The following is a 25,017-nucleotide window of genomic DNA, read 5'->3' as shown; positions in this document are numbered from 1 at the left end:
TACACGCTACGGAATAGTGAAAAAGTAAAGTGCAGAACAGTGTAAATATAATGTTGCCTTTTATCCACAAAGGAAGATAAAAATGAATGTGTGTTTATTTTTAAAAAAGAATAAACCAAAAACAAACAAAAATGATTGCCTATAGGGAGAGGAAGAGAACAGTTAGCAGACAGCATAAACTTAGAAGCTAGACTTCTCTGAATGTACCGTCTTTTATAGTTTTTCCTTTGGAACCATAAAAATGTTTTCCACAATTACAGAAGAAAATTAATTCAAAAAGAAAAAAGGGGGGGCGGCAAAATGTAGGGTCGGAAAGATGGATCCTGCTTAGCCAACATTCATGCCATCAGTGTCATTCTCTCAACGCTACTTAAGTACAATGAGTTCCAACTTTCATTCTACAAATACGTATATCCAATTATCAAGTGTCCTAAAATTCAAATTCACATTAAATTCTTTTTTTTTAATCCTACATAAGGTATAACTTAGTTCTAAAGAGGCTTAGAATGAAATCATTCTTCCAATTTTCTACTTGTGACTACAATAATTTAAATGATCTTGTTTCCTTTTAGATTCTAGAAAAGTTTAATCCAGGCTGAAAGTTAACTGGCAGTTTGCCAAAATCACTGTCTCAAGTGAACTGAGTTCAATTCTAGTTGGTCTGGAATATCCCCTAACATAGTATTAGGTGACCAAGCAGTAGACTATATGCCAAGAATGATCTAGCCAAGGATGATTTAGGAAGATAAAGAACTGATATCTCTGAATTATCAAATAATTAACATTTCAAATTATTTTTTAATAAATGTAAACAGTGTTGAGGGAGCTACAGTCTCTAAACTGGGAGAAAAACAACAAGCTGATGATTTAAGTAATAATGAATGAACTTTCAATGCCTATTAAGTATTGAGCACTTGTTTACATTATTTCCAACCCTTTCTATGATCCTCCCTGGTGGATGGTATTGTCCCATTTTTCAGAAGCAGCAGCTATGGCCTTAAAAAAGAAACTTCCTCAAGGTTAATTAGCATATATCTGAGATAAACTACGAAGCCAGGACTTCCAATGCCTATATATACTCTTTCCATCAGATATATGAAAAACAGTTTACCACAATCGTAACTTTATCCAGAGAAGACACTAGTTGAGCTCGTTGTTTATTGATTCTAAAACTTTAGCAGGAAAATATCTCACTTCTTCTCCAACACAATCAAAATGAAATTGTTTTAACTGTTAAGTTGGTTGCTTCTATGACAGTGGTTCTCAAACTTCGCAAGCACTGGAATCACCTGGAGCGCTTGTTAAAACCCAAACTGCTGAGGCCCGCTCTGAACGTATCTTGATGTGCAGGATGGTGGCTGAGAATCTGCATTTCGACCAAGGAAAACATTCTGAGCTGGTCTTATTTTATTGACTTAGAGGAATGTACTAGGCTTCTGTATTTTACTAACTTTCAAGAGTCAAGACATTCTTTAGAGTTTAAATATCCTTTTTGGACCTGACTACCCATAAAGTTATGTCATTTAGTCAAGCCGGGGCTATTCTGCTAACCCTTTAGTAAGCAACTTAACTCCATGGTCATGTTTCATTAAAAACCAAGATGCATTACAAAAGTAAACGCTTTTTCAAAGAAGGGAATAAGTAAATATTTTACATCTAGCATAATTAGCTCTTTTCTATCTTTAATCCAAGTTTCTTTACCAAACCCTCCAGGGTTGTGCACCTTCACTGTATTTCAATTGATTTCCTCCATCATGCTTTATGTTGGACTTTCTCAATCACTGCCACATATAACCTCACAGGAAGATTCCAACCTGGCAAGAAAGTACTTTCACCTTCAGCTAGACATGAGGACGTTAATTCAATAATAGTTTCTGCAGGGAACTAAGATCCCGAATGCCGCCTGGCTCAGCCAAAAATAATAAGTTTCTTCAATAAATATTTCTTGTGAATAATCAACTCCAGTCTCTTCTCTGTATATATATATACCATCCTCAAGCTAAAGAGTAAGCTAAAAAAAAAAAAGCCTACATGGATGATTGTGTACAACCATACATTATGTATCCACTTACTGTATCTGCTAACACTTAATAGGTTTGGGTTTCAAGATTAACATTCAAAACTTTGTGTCTTAGGTACTCGTTCTAAAGCAGAAAGAGGACTAGTCTAGGAATTAGAAACTCTGGGTTCGCTGGAAATGACTGGCCTCTGCAACCTTAAGCAAGTCACCTAAACTCTCAATTGTCTCACATGTAAAATAGGAGAAATATGACAGATGATTGCCCTGGTCAGTTGCAGCTCTGAAATGTTATGCTATAGACTATAAGTCTTTTACTGTTTGGAAAGGTGACTGCCTGTATTCAACCCTCCCCACCCCACTAATGAAAAGCTGTAAACGTTGAACAGGCACTTCATATTTCAGCGTGACTCAGTTTTTTCATCAGTAAAATGCATCACATAGCTCATGAGCTACTACATGTAAAATGCTTAATACAGTTCCTGCACAAGGAAAACACTTGAGTGATAGCCAAGGCTGTTATCATTATTACCAACAAAATAGGATCAAACAAAAAAAAGCTGTCCATTTTTGATTAGCTGAGGTATCAAGAACGTATAGAGCATCCTATGTAATGAATAGGCCAAAAAACAACCACAGCCACCTTCTAAGGGAAGCAATCCAAGGAAGTTCTGAGGGAATCTGAGGGAAGTTCTCCACCCAGCCTTGTGTCATGTGACCCCAATAGCTTAGCTACATGGGAAAGGATGAAGAATGGGCCTCTGTGCCAACGGCAGCCATTTTTAGAACTGGACATGAGGGAGCCTAGCAGGCCCCAAGAGAGGTGACTCTATATTGGATAATAACTAGTCAATCCAATTAGAGCCTATTTGTTGAGGCACTTGAATATGAGACATAAAGGTTGTACTATAATCAGTAGCAGCAGCAGAAGATGACACTAGTTCATGGTATAAAGACAGACAAATAGAAGCTAAGTCATAAGAAGGTGACCAGAAAAGCGGCAGGAGGTTCAGCACCTGAGGGGAATGGCATTTACTGGAGTTGCCAGTGAGTCACCAAAGCAAAAAGAGGGCCAAGAGAGTTACTGCTCTTCTAGCTGATGAGGAATGACTGGTGTTAGAGGAGTTTACACATGTTCCTATAGACCCTCAGAAGGGCCTCGGGAAGAAGGGAAAAGGAGAAGGAAGTGTCAGAGGGGCAGAAGAGGGGGAAAAGGCTGGCAGAGATCGGCCCCCTAACCTTCACTTGAATCAGTGAAGCTCAATTTTTATGTTTTATAAATATTGATTTCCCCTGAAAATGGTTTCCACTGCTTGGCAGGAGGGAGGTAAAGGGCAGGGGCTATGGATTGAGGAAACACCTTGTTAGCTCTCAGAAACTGTTTCATCACAACTGCAGAGATCGACTGTGTTGGGCTTCCTTCCCTCCCCAAGAATCCAAAACAAAAAAACCTCCATCACCTGAGGTAACAAGAGTGCATCTCCATGCCTTAAAACCAGAACAGGTGGAACCAATGTTCTTTGCCATTTTGTATTCCATTAAAACTTTATGGAAAAACAGTTTACTGCCATTAACTATATTTAAATAAAATCTTCTGGGTGAGAAAGATTTTAATAAGTATAAATATTTACTGATGCCTAGTATACATACTGATCTCAAACATACTTATTGATCCAAAACTGCTGCTAAATCACTTTTGTTTTACTCAAGTATAGTTGATTTACAATGTTTCAATTTCTGTACAGCAAAGTGATCTAGTTACCCATATATATATATACATTCTTTTTTTAATATTCTTTTCCATTATGATTTAGCATAGGATTCTGAATATAGTTCTCTGTGCTATACAGTAGGACCTTGTTTTTATCCATTCCATATATAATAGCTTACATCTGCTAATCCCAAACTCCCACTCCATCCCTCTCCCAACCCCCTCCCCCTTTGCAACCACAAGTCTGTTCTCTATCACTTCTTAATTTAACTCTAATTTCACCTTCTCTCTCCCTTCCAATTTAAAAGAGAGGGAGGAGAGTACAACTCTAATTTAGCCTTTATTTTTCTTAGTGATAGATATTCCCCACAGTTCTAAAGTTTAAGCCAACTTGACAAAACCTATTTAAAAAAAACAACAAACCTCTCTTTATATACAAGTTTCATCTCTTCCCATCTTTTCTCAGGATTACCCTATCAGTTACCCTTTTCTCTCATATGTTCAACTGCTTCCTCTCAACAGGATGCCTCACATCTACATTTCAAGTCTCAATCATCTTTAAAATGCACACAAGCAAAGAAAAACAAAAGCATTCCTTCAGTCACTCTCAAGCTACTATCAGCCCCCTTCTTTCTTTCCACTTCTCCAACTCCCACCCCACACTCCCTTCCCATTAGCTGCCAGTATTTCTCACATGTAAACTGCAATGGCCTTCTTACTGTTCCCCCCCATCTTCTGACCCCTTCCCCAACGTATTCTTCACAGTGATCCAGGATGAGCTTCTCAAAATACAATCTTGCTCATGTCACACCTACAGATTTGATGAATGTGAAGAGAACAAACATATATTAAGTTTGGTTTATGCTCTCAATAATCGAAGAGCATATTTTGGGCCTATGAAACTTTACAAATCTTTGGTAATGGACAATGAATAACTAGTAAAATCACTTATGGGATAGAGATTGCAAAGATGGGTAAATTCTTACCATCCACATAAGTGACTGCTAAGGCATGAAGACAAGCTTTAAACCAGTGATAACCATTGACATTTTTATCACACACAGCTAAAGCCCACTACTGCTGTAATATTATATTTTACTCACATAGACCTTTGCTATATAATGTAGTGGCCACTAGCCACATGTAGCTCTTGAAATATATCTAGTCCAAACTGAAATGTGCTGAAAGTATAAAACATACCATGTTTTTGACTTCAAAGCACAAAACAATGTGAAATATCAATAACTGTTATGTTGATTATGTGTTGAAAGATATTTTGTATATACGGGGTTAAATATATTACTAAAATTAATTTCACCTGATTTTTTTCCATATGGCTACTGCAAAATTTTAAATTACATGTGGCACAAATATTTGCATTCAACAGTGCTGATCTAGTCATTATAATTTATTCAAGAATGGCTAATAATTTCACTTTCATCCATTTGGGCAAATTCAGTATGTTACAAAAAGGAAAACAAACTCAGACTTAAAGCTAAATTCCCTCGAAGTTTTTCAAAATTACAAAAGATGACAAGAGACCTGATCAGAAGTTTTCCAAGCCAACGTTTTTATACAACACAGTAGCAGACTTTCACCATACTTTTTCACTTTCCTCACACTTTTTCACGGGATACCAGAAGACAATAATTTAAATATTTTTAAAAATTTAGAAAAAAATGAATATTTACAATTCTATCAAGGAAACCTATGGGAAATTGAAGACAGCTAAAGCAAAGACAGACTGAAGGAGAAAATTCATCTAGTTTAGCACAATACTAGATTTTTTAATTATCTCATGTAATCCTCAGAGCACCCCTATGACTTAGATTCTATATCCTTTCTTTCACTGCTGAGAATACTAGCTCAGAGATATTTAAGTAATTTGCCCAAAGTCATATCGTTAACAAGTGGCATGGTCAAGATTCAATTTCAAATCTGATTCCAAAGACCAAGTTTTTAGAAGAAAATCTGATAAACAAAACAAATTTATGTTTCAAACAATATGTCTTCAAAAGAAAAAGGCTGAATTAAACGCTGCATTGCTCCACAAAACTTAATTAAAATACTCAATAGCTCTGCTTAATCCAATCAATACTACACACTAGACTAGGCAACTTGATTAAACGAGAAAAGTCCCAAACTAGGGGCTATGAGAGGTGCTACCTTCAGAGAATAAAATTTTTTTCCTACTCTATACTTCTCAAAGCTATTGTAATCATATGAATTTAAAAGACACTAAGAATTTCAAGGGGGGAGGGGGAACTACTACAAGAAGCCATTAAAAATCTCAGCAAGATTCTAAAACAACATTTAGCAAAACTGCTATAACTCATTATAAGGAGTGCTTAATAATCACTAGGAATTATTCAATAAATCATGATGTTGAAAAATTGATATTCATTTTCACTGCAAGTCATGACAATCTTAACTCAAACCTGAAAGAGACTCAAAACTAATTTTTTATGGACCAAATCTCTCCTTAGTAAATTAGAAACAACTGAAGCAAACACACCCAAGCAGATTTACCTCATAAGTGCAACTTAAAAGTTAACAAACCATACCTTAAATTGCAATTTTTGTCCATGTTAACACCAGCATTAAGTGCCAAAAAAAAATATTATTTCACTATCTAGCCCCTCTACATTCTAAAGGAAGAATTCTTTGGAAACAAAACATAATTTCTGAACATTAATATAATTTGGTGAAAATTTCACCCAGATAATTAATGATCTATGGAAGGGACTTAAATAATATAGAAAGCAAGAAACTCTAGTTTCTTAGCCCACAGTCAGAATGAAAGTAAGAGATCTGGTGCTTTCTATTCTATATTATATTGTGTATATATATGTTCTATTTTATATTGCCAACAGCACTCTGAGCAGTTGCTTTAAGAAACCCTCTATCCTTATTAAAGCCATTCATGGAATAGTTTTCGTCCAAGTTTTGTAATTCCTGACTAAACTTGGAACTATTAACCTCTGTGTCTGAATGTTCCCACCTATAAAATAAGGGAGGCAAACTATAACAACACCTAACCTTTCTGCCTCAGACTCTGCATTCAGGAGAACTGAGGCTATAATACTGACCAATTCTTCTTTCTCCTTCAAAGCACTTAATCGCACATTATGTCTCCCAACTCAAGTGTGGATCCTTAACATCAGGCACTTCTTCATCTCTCTATTCCTAGTGACTATCACAGTGTCTGATTCACTTTCAGTGCTCCATAGATTTTTGGCTAAATAAATAATCTACTCTTGTTCCATCTTCAATGATAATAACCTCTTGAAGACAACTGAATTTGAAACTGTTTAATCTCTAATACGATCACAGCAATTACACAAAAACTTTAACTATAAAGACCTTATCAAACTGGCAAATACTACAGTTTAAATATAATGGTGATAAAGACTGAGAATATGCTTGGCTTGTTTTTCAAATTATGCCACTGGATCCACATTAACCATCTAACCAAAATAACAGGAAACAGTCCACTGGCAAAAGAATTAGCAAATGCCATAAGATATCACTAAAGTAAAGGGGTCCTACAATTCCAAATTGCATATTTATTATGTGGCACCATTTTTGAGCTACATGAACTACATGAAAGCCAGACAAAAAAAGACAATATGTCTAAAGATAAGAGCAGTGGCTAGAAACCTGAACAAATGACTTCTTAAACCAACAGGGTAAAGAACTGAACATTAAGATAGTATCAAAGTGTCCTACATTTATAATAAATCCTTAAGAAAGATTTTAAACGTTAAGTAACTTTGAATAGAGAACTGACACCTCTGACCATATACAAAAATTAACTCAAAATGAATCAAAGCCCAAAATATATGCAATAAAATTATAAAACTCTTAGAAGAAAACACAGGAGTAGCTCTTCATGACCTTGGGTTAGACAATGTCTTCTTAGATATAACACCAAAAGCACAAGCAACAGAAGAAAAAACAGATAGTTGGACTTCATCAAAATTTAAAACTTTCCTGCTATAAAGTACACCATCAAGAAAGTAAAAAGAGGGCTTCCCTGGCGGCACAGTGGATAAGAATCTGCCTGCCAATGCAGGGGACACAGGTTTGTTCCCTGGTCCAGGAAGATCCCACATGCCGGGAGCAACTAAGCCCGTATGCCACAACTATTGAGACTGCGCTCTAGAGCCTGCACGCCACAACTGCTGAGCCTGTGCACCTAGAGCCCGTGCTCCACAACAAGAGGAGCCACCGCAATGAGAAGCCTGTGCACCCTGACGAAGAGTAACCCCCGCTCGCCGCAACTAGAGAAAGCCCGCACGCAGCAACTAAGACCCAACGCAGCCAAAAATAAATAAATAAATAAATAAATATTTTTTTAAAAAAGTAAAAAGACAACCTACAAAACTGGAGAAAATTTTCACATATATTTGATAAGTGACCTGTATCTAGAATATATATAAAATAACTTTATCTCAGTAGTAAAAAGACAACAATTTTTAAATGGGCAAAGGATCTGAATAGACATTTCTCTAAAGAAAATGTACAAATGGCCACTAAGCACATGAAAAGACACTCAGCATCACTAGCTATCAGGGAAATGCAAATCAAAACCATAATGAGATACCACTTCACACTACTAGAATAGCTATAATAAAAAAGATAGTATTGGCAAGGATGTCCAAAAACTAGAATCCTTATACTCTGCTGGTAAGAATGTAAAATGGTACAGCCATTTTGGAAAATACTTTGGCAATTACCAAATGACCTAGCAATTCCACTCCTAGGTATATATCCATATGTCCACTTGTAAAAAAACTTGTACAAATATTCATAGCAGCATGATTCCTAACAGCAAGTTGGAAACAACCCAAATTTATATCAACTGACAAATGCACAAATAAAATGTAGTATATCCATGCAATGGAATTATAATTTGACAATAAAAAGAAATGAAGTCCTGATACATGCTGTAATATGGATGAACCTTAAACACATGATGCTATATGAAAGCTACCAGTCATAAAGACTACATACTGTATGATTCCATTTGTATGAAATGTCCAGAAAGAATATTAGTGTCTGCCTAGTGCTGGAGAAGTTGGGAGGGAAATGGGGAATGGCTGCTATAGGGTATGGGGTTTCTTTTTGGGGTGATGAAAATGTTCAAAAATTGATAGTAGTAATGACTGCACAACTGTGAAAATACTAAAAATCACTAAACTGTACCCGTTAAATTGGTAAACTGTATGGTATATAAATTATATCTCAAAGTTGTGTTTTAAAAAGATAATCAGATGTAACATTTCTTGGAAGAAATGTTGCCAACCAGCTATAAATCCATATGTCTTCAAAATCTAAGTACCAAATCACTCACTGCCCTCATTAAATAGAGAAACGCTCATTAGGAAAGTAAAAAGGGATGGGGTAGGGGGATTGGCAAACGGAGACTACACTGACACCAGAGTTTGAATACTTACAAACTGGATACTTTATTTTAGCATTCTATTATATGGAATCATGAAAATTTCTTCTGAAATTTGAGAAATTGGGTAGCTAAAAGAGCTAGGTGCCCCAATACTAATGCACAGACATAAAAAGAAAAAGGCTGATCACAAAGAACAGGAAAATATTGGTCATATGTCTGTTCAACTGACTGCCAAGCTCAAATGACCACTAATGAATGAGCCACTGAACTGATATCCTAAGGATGGGAGGACATCCTTTATTTCCAATAAACTCTCAAGAGACTTTTGCAACAAAAAGTTTGTTTTATCATACATAGTGGTTCTCCACCAAGATTAATGAGTTTTCTGTCATTCATATTAAATACTGAAATAGCAAAACAATTACTGCTAAATGTGGCAAGCAAAGACCTGTGAAAAAATTTTAGACGTCTCAGTATTTTGGTCATATTAAAGGCAGTCAACTTTTTTTTTTTTTTAACATCTTTATTGGAGTATATTTGCTTTACAATGGTGTGTTAGTTTCTGCTGCATAACAAAGTGAATCAGCTATACATATACATATGTCCCCATATCTCCTCCCTCTTGCGTCTCCCTCCCACCCTCCCTATCCCACCCCTCTAGGTGGACACAAGGCACCGAGCTGATCTCCCTGTGCTGTGCAGCTGCTTCCCACTATCTATTTTACATTTGGTAGTGTATATATGTCCATGCCACTCTCTCACTTCGTCCCAGCTTACCCTTACCCTTCCCCGTTTCCTCAAGTCCATTCTCTACATCTGCATCTTTATTCCTGTCTTGCCCCTAGCTTCTTCAGAACTTTTTTTTTTTTTTTTAGATTCCATATATATGCATTAGCATACAGTATTTGTTTTTCTCTGACTTACTTCACTCTGTTATGACAGACTCTAGGTCCATCTACTTCACTACAAATAACTCAATTTCGTTTCTTTTCATGGCTGGTAATATTCCATTGTATATATGTGCCACATCTTCTTTATCCATTCATCTGTCGATGGACACTTAGGTTGCTTCCATGTCCTGGCTACTGTAAACAGAGCTGCAGTGAATACTGTGGTACATGACTCTTTTTGAATTATGGTTTTCTCAGGGTATATGCCCAGTAGTGAGATTGCTGGGTCATATGGTAGTTCTATTTTTAGTTTTTTAAGGAACCTCCATACTGTTCTCCATAGTGGTTGTATCAATTTACATTCCCACCAGCAGTGCAAGAGGGTTCCCTTTTCTCCACACCCTCTCCAGCATTTATTGTTTGTAGATTTTTTGACGATAGCCATTCTGACGGGTATGAGGTGATACGTCATTGTAGTTTTGATTTGCATTTATCTAATGATTAGTGATGTTGAGCATTCTTTCATGTGTTTGTTGCCAATACAATACATTTTGGAGAAATGTCTATTTAAGTCTTCTGCCCATTTTTGGACTGGGTTGTTTGTTTTTTTGATATTGAGCTGCATGAGCTGCGGCAGTCAACTTTTAAATGTAGTGTGCAGGGGCTTTCTCTAGTTGCAGAGAGTGGGGGCTACTCTTCATCACGGTGCACAGGCTTCTCATTGCAGTGGCTTCTCTTGTTGCGTGGGCTCTAGGCGCGGGCTTCAGTGGTTGTGGCTCGTGGGCTCCGGAGCACAGGCTCAGTAGTTGTGGCACACGGGCTTAGTTGCTCCATGGCATGTGGGATCTTCCCGGACCAAGGCTCGAACCCATGTCCCCTGCACTGACAGGCAGATTCTTAACCACTGCGCCACCAGGGAAGCCCCCAGAACATTTTCTTATGAAATGAATTCTGGCTAAATGACCTACTCTTGTTAACTTAGTGGTTAAGCTCTTCAGACCAGTACTTAAAATCATACCACCAAATCCAAATCTACAACAATATATCCATGAGGAGAAAATGTTCAGAGTTCCAACTGTGACACCAGGGATTCATCTCCTGCTAGCTTCCCATGATGTCAAAAAGTAATCATAATCACAACTTTAAAAAATATTAGACTCAAATATAATAAAAAGAACACTAGATATCCTTTTCAAAAATCATCAACATTAAACAACCAAGTGTACAACTTTCCAACATTTAAACAAAGTTTACATCACAAGGTGATTTGTCATAAAAATAAAATGAGCTCTCATTATTATTACCCTCAGTTCAAGTTGTGATATATAATAGCTTCTAAAATCCCCACACTTTGTAAGACAACCAGTAATTTCTATGTTTTGTTTTTGTTGCTATTTCTGTTAATAGCAAAAGTTTAAAAGGTAATAAAAATTAGAGTCTGCCTTAGGAAACATAGGCAATTTAGGAATAAAATAAACGAGAAGAATAAATAATCACATGTTGCAACCAAAGATAATCTTGCACCATAATTTATTTCCTTTATCTGTTATTTTAAGAGCTTCCCATCTTTGTCTTAATTCAAAAGCTAAACTTCTGGAACTATAAGAAATGTAAAAAAATAAAAAAATAAATACTGAAAGCAGAAAAATTAAGCAATTTGCCTAAGGTCACCTAGCTAGGAGGCGGACAAGTAAATCTAGGCTGCCTGGTTCCAAAGCCACCCTTTTACCAACTCCCCGGGGCCACCTCTGTAAACTTCATTAACTTCTTCCTCTAAGTCCCCAGCACCAGGCTAAGAACACAGAAATGTTTGTCTGCAATATATATAGCTCATGGAATATTTTCTTATGGACTGAACTGTAAATGGTGGTTAAGTTCCCCTGAGATTCAAATATAAACATTTCCATAAAATTTTTTTTAATCAAGTAGAAAAAGCATACTTCTTTGAAGCTTAGGGAATACATTAATTTACATTTTTATAATATGCCACTTACTTGTAAGCAATTCACTAAAATTTATGACTATTTGAGATGCCAAAAATTAGGTATGCTAGGCCATAAATAAAACCACAAGACTGGCTAAATCAACCCAAAAGAAGCATCAACAGCTTCAGGAAAATTGCTAAATGGTAGTAAAATTACACTAATACACCAGCCCCTGCCGTGACTGGCCCATATTCTTGATGCTTTTTTCCTATCACCGACCACCTTCCACATATATTCCACATCACTATATGAGAATTCTAACCACCATTGGAGGGTTCCCACAGATAAAATGACTGCCAGTAGCATATATACAACTCTGCCTTTGCTTATTTCTCTCTTTTTTTTTTTTTTTTTAAATTATTTATTTATTTTTGTTCATTTATTTTTGGCTGTGTTGGGTCTTCGTTTCTGTGCGAGGGCTCTCTCTAGTTGCGGCGAGCGGGGGCCACTCTTCATCGCGGTGCGCGGGCCTCTCACTATCGCGGCCTCTCCTGTTGCGGAGCACAGGCTCCAGACGCGCAGGCTCAGTAGTTGTGGCTCATGGGCCTAGTTGCTCCGTGGCATGTGGGATCTTCCCAGACCAGGGCTTGAACCCGTGTCCCCTGCATTGGCAGGCAGATTCTCAACCACTGCGCCACCAGGGAAGCCCTGCTTATTTCTCTTGAACAAAGTGGAAACATCCAGTATTTGTTGTGTACATATTGTTTTTTCTATGATATGCATTGTTTTGGCTGTGTTTGATAAGAAAAAATCTTTAATAGCTACATATACTAAATCACTTGCATTCAAATGTCTGATTTATTTTTCTTCTATTAACAATCAATTTAGAATTATAATGCATACCTATCACAAATCCTTTCTTCCTAGTTTGATCTCACCAATACTCAAAATGCACTACACCTTATAATATACACTTATTCCTTGCTTTATTCTTTTAAGAGGTTCCAACAGTTCTGCTGATATGCAAAAAAAAATTCAGTAATTCATCTGTACTCTGTAAAATAAATGGAAGTGTTTCTTTTAAAGAAAAAGAAAAGTATCAAGTTGGTAATATTGATGTATTTAGAATTACATTCTAAAAACAAGTATAAAACCCACTATTACACTTTTTTTTTTTTTTAAGTTTGGAACAAGCAGAGATTAGAAGGAGTTGCAACACTAGCTCTGGCAATTTGGGAAGCTGGGAAAGCTAATAAATATACTCAAGGGACTTCAGCAGGTATTTGGGAGCCATTCTGCATGAAATACGAAGGGCTTTTTTAACTAAAATATTTCATTTCTTTTGCAAGAACACAGATTAAGAATAGAGATTTTTCAACGAGGGTGCCAAGATCATTCAAAGGAGAAAGAACAGTCTGTTCAACAAATGGTGTTGGAACAACTGGATATCCACATTCAAAAGAATGAAGTTCGACCTTACTTCACACCCTATACAAAAATTAACTCAAAATGAATCATAAAGCTAAACGTAAGAGCTAAAACTATAAAGCTCTTGGAAGAAAACACAGGGATAAATGTTCATTACCTCAGGTTTGGCAAAGGATTCTTAGATACAATATCAAAACAAAAGCCACTAAATATAGATAATTTGAACTTAATCAGAATTTAGAACTTTTGTGCTTCAAAGGACATTAACAAGAAAGTAAAAAGGTAATCGACAAAATGGGAGCAAATATTTGTAAATCGTATATCTGGATAAAGGACTTATATCCAAAATATATTAAAAAAATCACTTACAACTCAATAATAAAAAGACAAATAACCCAATTTTAAAATGGGCAAAGGATCTGAATAGACATCTCTCCAAAGATGATATACAAATGGCCAATAAGCACATAAAATATGTTCAACATCACATAGTCATCAGGGGAATGCAAATCAAAACCAAAATTAGATACTTCACACTCACTAGGATGGCTAGAATTATTAACAGGTAACAACAAATGTTGACTAGGATGTAGAGAAAGCGGAACCCTCATACACTGCTGGCGGGAATATAAAATGGTGCAGCCACTTTGGAAAACTGTCTGGCAGTTCCTCAAATGATTCAACATTGTTACCAGAAGACCCAGAGATTCTACTCCTAGGTATATACCCAACAGAAATTAAAACAAGTGTTCAAACAAAAACTTGTATACAGATGTTTATAGCACCATTATTCATAATAGTCAAAAGGTGGAAACAACCCAAATGTCCATCAACTGATGAACTGGCATTACTAATTCTTATAAGCACCCCATGCCAAACGCCAGGGAGAAGGAGATTATTGAGATTGCTATCTGCATACACAGTTAAAAGGATTTCTTGTGGCATTTCTTGCACAGGGAAGAAACTTGGTACAAAGTCAAATCCAACCAACCTCCACATCGTTTTTTATGCCCATACCTATTAAAAGTTGGGAAATTTCCTTGTGATTTAAAAACATCCCATAGCGTCTGGACTTTCATTACCACCAAAAACTAAGTACAACTTTAATTATATCATGTAGAGCTCTTCTATCATTTTTATCTGTATTCGGTCTAAATACAGGTTTTTTTCTTTTTTCATAAATTTATTTATTTATTTTTGGCTGCGTTGGGTCTTCGTTGCTGCGCGCAGGCCTTCTCTAGTTGCAGTGAGCAGGGGCTACTCTTCGTTGTGGTGCGCAGGCTTCTCGTGGTGGCTTGTCTTTGATGTGGAGCACGGGCTCTAGGCGCACAGACTTCAGTAGTTGTGGCACGTGGGCTCAGTAGTTGTGGTTCGCGGGCTCTAGAGCACAGGCTCAGTAGTTGTGGCGCCCAGACTTAGTTGCACTGTGGCATGTGGGATCTTCCCGGACCAGGGCTCAAACTCGTGTCCCCTGCATTGGCAGGTGGATTCTTAACCACTGCACCACCAGGGAAGTCCCTAAATACAGGTTTGATTCTTTTTTTTTTGGCTGCATTGGGTCTTCATTGCTGTGCGCAGCTTTCTCTAGTTGTGGCGAGCGGGAGCTACTCTGCTGCACAGGCTTCTCAGTGCGGTGGCTTCTCTTGTTGTGGAGCACGGGCTCTAGGTGCGCGGGCTTCAGTAGTTGTGGCTCGTGGGCTCTAGAGCGCAGGCTCAGTAGTTGTGGTGCATGGACATAGTTGCTCCACAGCATGTGGGATCTTCGCCGACCACAGATCGAACCGGTATCCCCCGCACTGGCAGGCAGATTCTTAACCACTGAGCCACCAGGGAAGTCCCTACAGGTTTGATTCTATCACTATTTGGGCAAGAAGATATTACTTTGCATTTACCTTTAGGCAATTCTGGTTGAAAGAAACAGACTCTGCACACAGAAAGAAGGATGCCAGGTTTCACAGAGGCTGGAATTCTTCAAAACATGGCAATATCTCTTGTAGTTCAAGAGCAGCTCGAATAAGGGACTGGAATTCTATAAAATGACCTCAGAAGCCCTGGTCAGACGATTCCTACTGCAGTGCTTCATGATTTGCATGATAGATAATTTGGCTCTTTCCTCATGTCTTTCCGTGGTTATTCCCACTACAACTACCTGACTTTTTCTCTGTGCTCTCAGTTCACGTTCCTGAGAAAGATAGCTCAGTTAACTATCACTGTTCTTGTTGGGGCAAAGTTTTTGGACCAATCGATCTTATCTGCTCCTGATCAGCTCAAAGACTGGCTTCTGCTTGATAAGATCAGTCAGCTAAGCCCAGCATGGCAAGCATCACACGGTAAAGGACATGATCACCTATGTGTAAGTAATCACTTCAGGCTGCTCCCTCAATAGATGCTGGGGCTCAGAGCATAACGTCCTAGAACATAAACCCTCTTCCCTGAGATGATCAGACTCAATTCCAATATCCAGTAGATTAAAACATGAGAGAATTTATGCATTCACAAAATGATCCACAAGGGTACAAAAATGTAACAATTAGAGAGTTTTAAAGTAGAAAAAAAACTTGAGACACAAATCTCTGCCTTAGCATCTGTGACAGGTCATTGAAATTCTGTTTGAATTCCTTCAAGTACTGGGGAACTCCATACCAAAAGAGCATTGTCAGGCTATTCTAATAGATTTTTAAAAATCTTTATGTTAGGACAAAATCTATTTTCACATAAACTCTGCCAATTGGCCTTTTTTTCCTGAAGCAAGAACAAATTTATTCATTCAACCAACCAAGAACCCTTCAAGCATCTGTATATCTCAAACTTCCCTTTAGCCTTCTGTAAACTAAACCCATTGAGTAAACTTAATTTTCCTAGGACTTGATTCCAGACCCATGGTCATTCTGTCTTCTTCTTGGGAACAACCTATCTTGTTCAAACCAGTCTTTAAATACGCACTTGGAACTGAAGACAATATTCACTGGATGGACAAGAACAGAATACTGTAGATTCATTTTTAAGAACTGGTCACTAACTTCATTAATCCAATATATATTTTCAGGAACTACATAACACTGTGATTCATATTAAGAAAATATCCAGTAAGTTTCCTGGATCTGCATTCGACACTAGTAAATATTAACTGCACTCCAAAAAACCTTTGGTGGCGGGGGTGGGGATCAGCAAAAGAACAGTTTATATTCAAAATTTTCACACTCACCATCATTTCTGCTACAATTATTGTTAAAGCCAAGGACCAAAATAAAACACGCTCAAACACTAGTTTTGTTTGTCATTTAGCATTTGTGAGAGGTACCCCGCCCACACTAGCAGCCTCCCATTGTACCTGCCTGGGAGCTTACACTGCCTTAGGAGATACTCAATCTAGACAAAAGGTTTTCACATATCTTAAGAGCATTGATCCACAGCACCCTGACACTATACCCTAAATAAAGAAGAGTGTCTCAAAAAGAATTACAGATGTGTTTTAAGCGATAGTTTGAACCCAGATAAGATTAACAAATTGTTAAGAGAGTTGTATCAGCCTGGACTAAAAGAAACAGAGACATTTCAAATTGAAAAGAGGTTTCTGGACTCCCAATTTTCAATGGGAAGAAAGCAGACTGAAAATACTACTCAGTTACAAACTGCGGTAATTTACAGAAAAGAAAGACTTCTCAGAGGGTAGAGCCAAAAGCAGAAGAAAATAAGATTAGAAAAAGACTTCCAAGGCAGTAGAACTGGGCCCTAATCAAAGAACTCTCATTGCCCCCAAAGCAGGGGACCCTGACTAATGAGCCTGGCTGGATTTCAGACCTGCTATTTGTACCAGCGACTGCTACGTGCCTCCCACTCCTCCTCCATTTGATGGGAGTTCTACTGAGGTTATCCTGTACCTGTCTCACCATTTTACACTGGGTTTATCTTTTCAGTTCCTAGGTCTATATCAAGAGGGACAGAGTTCCTTTCATCAAGATGTGAAGTCTAATCCTCCCACTCCTTTTCTGAATCTGGGCTGGTTTTGTGGCTTGTTTCGACAAAAAGAATGTAGCAGAAGTGAACTGACTCAAGAAGCCTTGTGGCTTTCACTCTTGTCCTCTTGGAACACTGCCGCTACCACGTAAAAAGCCCAGGCTATTCCTAGGAAAGGCCACATGAAAGAGCACCAATCGCTGCCCCCGCTGACAGCCCCAGGTAACTGCCAGGTACTTGAGCGAGGACATCTTAAACCATCCCACCCTAGTCAAGCTGCCAGATGACTGAAGCCACATGAGTGACTCTAGACAATAACATTTAAAAACAAACTGTCCAGCTAAATGTAGCTCAAATAACAAAATACTGAGCAAATAATTTTTGTTTCAAGCCACTACATTTTGGGATTACAGTCAATCGTCCCTTGCTATAAGCAGGGTATTGGTTCCAGGAGCCCCCTTGGATACCAAAATCCTCAGATGCTTAAGTCCCTTATATAAACTGGTGTAATGCAGTCGGCCTCCGTATCTGCGGATTTTGCATGTATTTGTTACACAGCAATAGATAACTCGGAGGTAAATTAAATAATGATGCATCTTAATTTGATGAAATATAATCAGCAGCTCAATGGACTCCTTTTTAAAATATCGACCTGAGGAAAAGAGACTGGGAACTCATGCAGTTCACATGACATAAAATACCATAGACCATAAATTACTACCGCTATGTTCCAGATTAATGCTGAAAGATAAAGAAAAAAATCCTTTCCTGTTGCTATCCAATCTCCAGTCTTAAAATTTTAAACGGCTAAGGGAAGAGTGGCATCCACTTTATTGTAAATGAAAACAAAATGGGTAACATCCTTGAATTATGGGTCTCTTTTTTTTTTTGGCTGCGTTGGGTCTTCGTTGCTGCGCGCGGGCTTTCTCTAGTTGCAGCGAGTGGGGGCCACTCTTCGTTGCGGTGCGCAGGCTTCTCATTGCGGTGGCTTCTCTTGTTGCAGAGCACGGACTATAGGCCTGCGGGCTTCAGTAGTTGTGGCTTGCGGGCTCTAGAGCATAGGCTCAGTAGTTGTGTGCACAGGCTTAGTTGCTCCGTGGCATGTGGGATCTTCCCAGACCAGGGCTCGAACCCGTGTCCCCTGCATTGGCAGGTGGATTGTTAACCACTGCACCACCAGGGAAGCCCATGGGTCTCTTTTTAAGACAAAGTTTTCAATTTTCAACTTCAACTAAACTCTTAGGATACCACTGATATTACTGCAACTAAAAAGATAAATAAGAACACTGAATTGTACGCCATTTTAAATAGATTATTTCAATAGAGTAGAAATAACTTTTGAGGCCAAAATAAAATGGACAGTTGCTCAATTTTAATATAGAGTTCTTTTATTAGGGAGGAAGCATGTGAAGTGACAAAGCACTAGGAGTCAGACAACCTGGGTCTACTCTTAGTAGGGTGACCTAGGGCAAACCACTTAATTATTTTTAGCCTTGATTCCTCAACTATGACCCGCCAAACTACTAGCTACTATTAGCACTCTAGAAGATTCAAAGGTAACATGAACTTCACCAAATTAATAAGCTAAGAACAATATCATCAACTATAATTAAATACAGTTCCTTGAATTCCTATTAATACTACCTATTATTATCTAATTAAAGGCACCATGCACTGAGCACTGATAACACACTAAATGTATGTTCACCTAATCCTATTAACAATCCTATGCAGAAGGTACTATTGATATTATTCTATTCTACATAATAGTAAACTAAAGGTATAGAGGGGCTAAGTAACTTTCCAAGGTTTCACAGCTGGTCAGTGACAAAGCCAAGATTAATGCAGTTTTGGGTTTTTTGTTTGTTTGTTTTTTTAACTCTTGAGCCAAAACTTTTAAATACTACATGAGAGCCTCAAGTCCAAGCTCCAAACACAAAACAAGAATTTTGGTGAAATAAATGCAAACAGAGAGAATATATAGTGCCATCAGCAATTGACTAGGAATCAGGTGATCTAAATTCCAATGCCAATTCTGCACTACCTACACTTCGATGTAAGACAATGGGCAAGTTAGCAAGTTAGCAATGGAAATCAAATAGTTTTTAATGAAGAAGAAATTAGGATGGTTGCCAAATGTGAAATATATATTTTGAAAATATGAACTTTACTTTTGAATATTGAAATATTTCAAATATTGAAAATAAGAACAGATTTGAAAAAAAAAAGATGACGATAAGGTAACACAAAGATGCACCTGGGAACTTTTTATATTTAAGTAGAGAGGACCAGAAATGCTATTTCAAAAATCACATTTACATAGAAGGAAACCAACAGTAGAAAGAAGAAAGACTATGCTATAAATGTAAGCTTTACTTTGAGAGGAGGAAGGGCAGCTGAATTTAAGTAGAAAAAGGTCAGATACACAATGCTCTGACAGTCACCGAAAATAGGGAAAGATCATAAACAGAAACGTGTACAACGAAGTCTTCTTTAGGCCTAAATTATCCATCCTTTGAGGCATTTTATGAACCTAAATAATCACTGTCCTCTGAATGCACCCACTTATAAAGAACAAAAAAGTTTATAATTTTATGCCACAATGAATGAATATTTAAAGCTACTTTTGGGTTTAGAATTATTACAGCAACCGTATGTACAGCAGAAGAGGAAAGTGTCATGGCAACATTACATGTCACAAAAAAGCGGTCTGGGCTGAGAAGCCGACAATGTCTTGCCCTAACAAGAGAACTAGCTATGTAAATTAAGCCAGGAAATGGAATGACAGAACAGAAAATAGCCAAACTGTCAGATGCTGAATAAACAGCATCAATGAATTATTTGAATTAGGAAGAGCTAACAGGTTCTTAATGTTATACCTCAAAATATTCTAAAATAAAACCCGTTTGGCAAGTTATGAGATGTCTCTTTAGAATGTTTATGATTTAAGAATAATCCGATTTTCCACAACATGGGATGATGGAATACTAAATATTAAACTTCTGAGGGGGAAAAAATTCTACTCAAAGTATAACCATATCATCTTTAAAACCTGAAACTTTCAGGCCAGGTGTAGAGAATTTTCTTAAGTGATATTAGAGGCAAAGCAATAGTTGACTGAGTCTATTCTACATTTCTACAGTGAGTCAAGCTGTCAATAATAATCAGAATCATTTAGTTAAGATAATCCTCCATGAAATTAACAGGCGAACAATCAGAAGAGGGATGTTTTTCCTTTTCTAGAATTCTTAGTAAGAGATAAAACCAGGAGTAAAAAGAAGAGATGTAAACTCAACAAGCCAGAAGTGACCCTTGTATGACCACGAATTAAAGTTACTATTGTACATAACCAGGGGAAATTAACCAACTTCGAGCACTAGAAACAAATTACACGTGCTAAACAACAGCACTCATTAAGAAACCTGGAGTGGTACTTTTTAAGATATTTATATAGACGTTGCATTAATTTAGGCGCAGATAATGAACACCTTAGCCGTCTTCCTTTGCCGGTTTCTATGCCAAGCCCTCTCGAAGCTGGGATCCAAAAGGTAGACTCCAAGAAAGAAAGAAGCTCATGTGGGAAATGGTATCCTCATACAGCCCAGAGAACAGCTGACGCACAAGGAGCTTGGAAAATATCCCGTCGTTTACCTTACTAAGAGCGGTTAGGAAGGAAGATGATCGTCCACGTGCACTATTGTTTCCAGGTGTGTTTATTTATATTTAACTTATGCTTTGATATCAGTACCCTCAACCTCAGGCAAATGGCGGGGAGGAGGGATGGCAGCGCCGCTGGTGGCACCTGGGCGCAACACAAGTTTAAAAAATAAAAACAAAAACCTTTTATTTTTAATTGCAGCGTACTCGGTTCCCTCACCTCTCCTCCACATCTCTGCCATCACCCACGCAGCTCCTCTCCAGCGCTGCCTCGGGTCCCCATGACAACCCCTCCCGAGGGTAAAGCCCCCCTCCGCCGCGTCCTGGCCCCCCGCCCCTGCCCGGCCGCCACACTTACCTGAGAGGTGACAACTCCACCTGCTCTAAGCTCTCACTCTCCCCGCTCCCGAGAGGCGGGCCGGGAACCCCGAAGCCCCAGGAACCCTCACTCCCGGGCCAGGGCACGACCCTCTCCAGTCGGGACGCGGGGAGGGCCGGCCGTATGGGGAGCTTGGTAGGTTCCACTCCGACCCCAAAAGGAGTGACGCTTGGGCCCGAGCGCGACCCCCCAGAGGGGTGCGGCGGCCCCGAGCCCCTGTCTAAGGGGCTGAGGGGGCCGAGTGGCGGGCGCGAAGGAACTTGTCGGTTTAACAACAACGACGCGTCACGGTGGCGGGAAATGCTGGGGACGAACGCTCACCTTGAAAGGGTTGTTGAGATCCGGGTCTGCAAACGGGTTACTATCAAAATCCGACATCTCGCGCTCGGCGTCACCCACCCGACCCAGGCGCAGAGAGAGAGAGAGAGAGGAGGCGAGGCCGCCGCCCCCCTGCGCGCTCACGTCGCCGCAGCCCGCCGCCGCCGCCGAGCAGATCCGGTGCAGCTCGCGAGGCCACCCAGCCGGCCGTGCCACTGAGCATGCCCGGTGCGACGGGCTGCCGGACGCCGGCGCCGCTCCTAGTTCGCCATCCCGTTCCTCCGGGCCGCACTCCAGCACTCCGGGCTTTAAGTACGACCGAGGAGGAACTAGGGGCGGAGGAAGCTGGGAACGGTGGGAGGAGCGCGGAGGTGTTCTGTGCAAAGCGCATTTTGAAGAGCGGAGCGTCTGGCTGGACTTGGTTGTGTTATCGATTTAAAATCGGCGCCGTGTGGCCGAGCATGACTTAGGGGAGAGGTGGCACTTTGTGGGCAAGAAAGACGTACACTGAGACCACTTCCCCAGGTTGGGAAGGCAGCTTGGGACGCAGGCTGCACACCTGGGGAAGGAGTGGCAGCTTAACTGGGCTCAGAGGCGCGGAGACCTAGAGAAGCTCCGCACCGGTATCCACAGATAACGCCCGCTGGGGCCTTGTCCTCACTAATGAATTTCGCACACCCCTGATTCCACCTGGGAATCCCTGCCTCCCGTCTTCCGGTTTTTTCCGACTCTAGGTTGCTGCTAAATCACGGAGACCAGCCTTGGTGCCATCGATTCGGACTGGCTCCGCAGACGTTTGGGAAAGAGAGATTCAGTACCAGGGTCCGGCCCTTGGTACCATTCTCCAGAATCTGCAAAATGGCTACTTCTCCAGAAATGATCGCGGGGTGGCACAGGTCCAAAGATCAAGGCCCGTAAGTTAATGTTAGTGGATGACAAAAAAGATGCCGTTTTTGTTTTCTTTCAAGCATTCAAGCGCAAAATATACACTTCTGATTTTTTCCTATCCACTACCCAACACCAGAGATTACCAAAAAATGAGTATGTGTGTGGAATTTATTTGTACCATTCGTTGCCCCCCCCTTGAACTTAATGAGGGGGCATCTCTTTCCCCCCACCCCCACCCCCACCGCCACCTTCCTTTTGCTCTAACAGCAAAACACTTAGCAGATAAAGCTATAAAAAGCCAGAATTATTTTCACTTGATACGTACCTAAGAATTGGAAGGAACTAGTCTTCTTGGTCTTCTTGCACTATTCAAAATCATCTGGGAAATAGTTTCTCCCCACTGTGAAAACACTAGCTAGTGACGATAGACAAAAAAGCACATTTGCTGTAATCTCTCTGGTGGGATCCAGGTTGGGATATATGACAAAGAAGCTGCTTCTAGGCAGCCGACTAGGACTGTCAACTAATAAGTGACAACAGACTGGAATGATCGTGGCCGAGCTGCAAGATTGTGGACATGAAAAAGAGCAAACCATCTATTGTGCTTGCCCTCCTATCCTCAGCAGCTGCCAGGAGTCTAGTTTATAGCTGAGTGCTCAAAATATGCGTGGGGTTCATATCCCAATTTTGATACTAGTTGTGCTACCCACGTCACCTCTCTGAGTTTGTAAAGGGTTATTTAAGAATTAAATGAAGTAAGATAGAGAAAAGTGTCCTGCATGTATATAGTGCCTAACAAATACTGTTGAATGTTTGAAAATGCCAAGGGAGCCCAGTCCATTGTTCTTATGTGTTTTTCCTCATGGCTCCTGAGCTTGACCTTGCCCAGCTGATCGACTTCTCCCACCACTTTGGCCCTCACTCCCTCTACCTGTCCTCCACATGACTCAAATAATCAGCTATTTATTATGCATCTACTATGTTCCAAGACAATGAAGATCAGCTGAGCCTGCATTGCAGGATGGAAATTTCCAACCATGCTGTGTTTACAGCTAATGATATTAGCACTTAATGCAAAGATTTACAGATTTCATTGTTACAGAATCACTTGGAATATTTGTTAATGATGCACCTCTCCATATCTCCTATCCCTGAGATTTGACTTTACAGTAGGGGCCATGGATCTGCATTTTTTATTCTATTTTTAAATGTCTTTATATATGAATATATTCTTTTACATAAATGCATAAATGGGTTCATATCATAACACACTAGTGTTTTCATCTTTTTAAATTTTTTTATTTTTGTCCTCCTTCCTCTCTTCCCTATGTTAACAACCCAGTATGTTCCTTTCAATATTCTTATAATACTATATATCTACAAGCACATAATGTTAACTCACATAATCATATACAAACATATAATACATATTCATGCAGACATGCTTATACATAGTCATACAGAATTTTGGTATTGTCTTGAAAAAAAAGGGATCATTTTTCTTTTTTTGCAACTTGTTTTTCTCACTCAGTGGTAGTTTCTCAGTGAGAGGGGAATTGACAAAGAGACAGTCTAAAGTTTCTTACCCCAGTACACCACATAAATATTATCACTTTTTATGTGTACCATTACTATAAAGGTGGAAACTGTTAGGAAGCATAGCTTAATGGAAATCCCTCCAAATCAACAACTACATGTCTAATTTATTCTTTTTAACAATTACAAAATCAGCATAGTTAAAGGACCCCAGGTGATTCTGATAGAGGTGATGCAATGACCACACTTCAAGGACACTGATATAAGGATATTCAGACATACAGTCCACAGGTGAGCTTATTAGAACCTTTCATAAATTTAGAATCACAGGACAGGAGAACTGAAAGAACCTTTAGCCCCTCTCACGACCAAAAAAGAAACTGAGTTTGAACAGGTTAAGTCATTTGCCTCAGTTACAAAGGAAGTGAACGGAGGAACTAGGAACAGAACTCGAGTCTCTCAACTCACATTTCAGACATTAAATTGATATATTTGGTTGGTAATATTTCATATAGGAAGAAGAAATGCTATGTGCAAGGCAGAGAGAAAGCATACAGGAGGCTTCATTGGCTGGAGTAGTTCATTTTTTAGGAGCTGCCTCTTAAATTTGATAGAGCAAAGAATGAAGAGTCAAAACTAGTTGCTAGGGGCTTCCCTGGTGGCGCAGTGGTTGAGAATCTGCCTGCCAACGCAGGGGACACGGGTTCGAGCCCTGGTCTGGGAGGATCCCACATGCCGCGGAGCAACTGGGCCCGTGAGCCACAATTACTGAGCCTGCGCGTCTGGAGCCTGTGCTCCGTAACAAGAGAGGCCACGATAGTGAGAGGCCCGCGCACCGCGATGAAGAGTGGCCCCCACTTGCCGCAACTGGAGAAAGCCCTCGCACAGAAACGAAGACCCAACA

The 25,017-nt window shown here is 39.4% G+C and overlaps 1 protein-coding gene across 1 annotated transcript in view; it reads right to left on the bottom strand.

The window, feature by feature from the left end:
• The window catches only part of SCAMP1 (secretory carrier membrane protein 1), a 105,708-nt gene extending 83,733 nt beyond the window's left edge, over positions 1 to 21,975 (bottom strand). Inside the window, exon 1 of the mRNA XM_036845804.1 lies at positions 21,693 to 21,975. Within this exon, the coding sequence (XP_036701699.1) occupies positions 21,693 to 21,749 (57 nt within the window). The 5' untranslated portion in view covers positions 21,750 to 21,975. The remainder of the gene's footprint in view (positions 1 to 21,692) is intronic.
• Positions 21,976 to 25,017: the final 3,042 nt, after the last annotated feature.

The sequence above is a fragment of the Balaenoptera musculus genome, chromosome 3 (genome assembly GCF_009873245.2).
Source record: "Balaenoptera musculus isolate JJ_BM4_2016_0621 chromosome 3, mBalMus1.pri.v3, whole genome shotgun sequence".
Lineage (NCBI taxonomy): Eukaryota > Metazoa > Chordata > Mammalia > Artiodactyla > Balaenopteridae > Balaenoptera > Balaenoptera musculus.
Note: the sequence above shows the minus strand (reverse complement) of the source record. Positions and strands in the feature narration are given on the sequence as shown.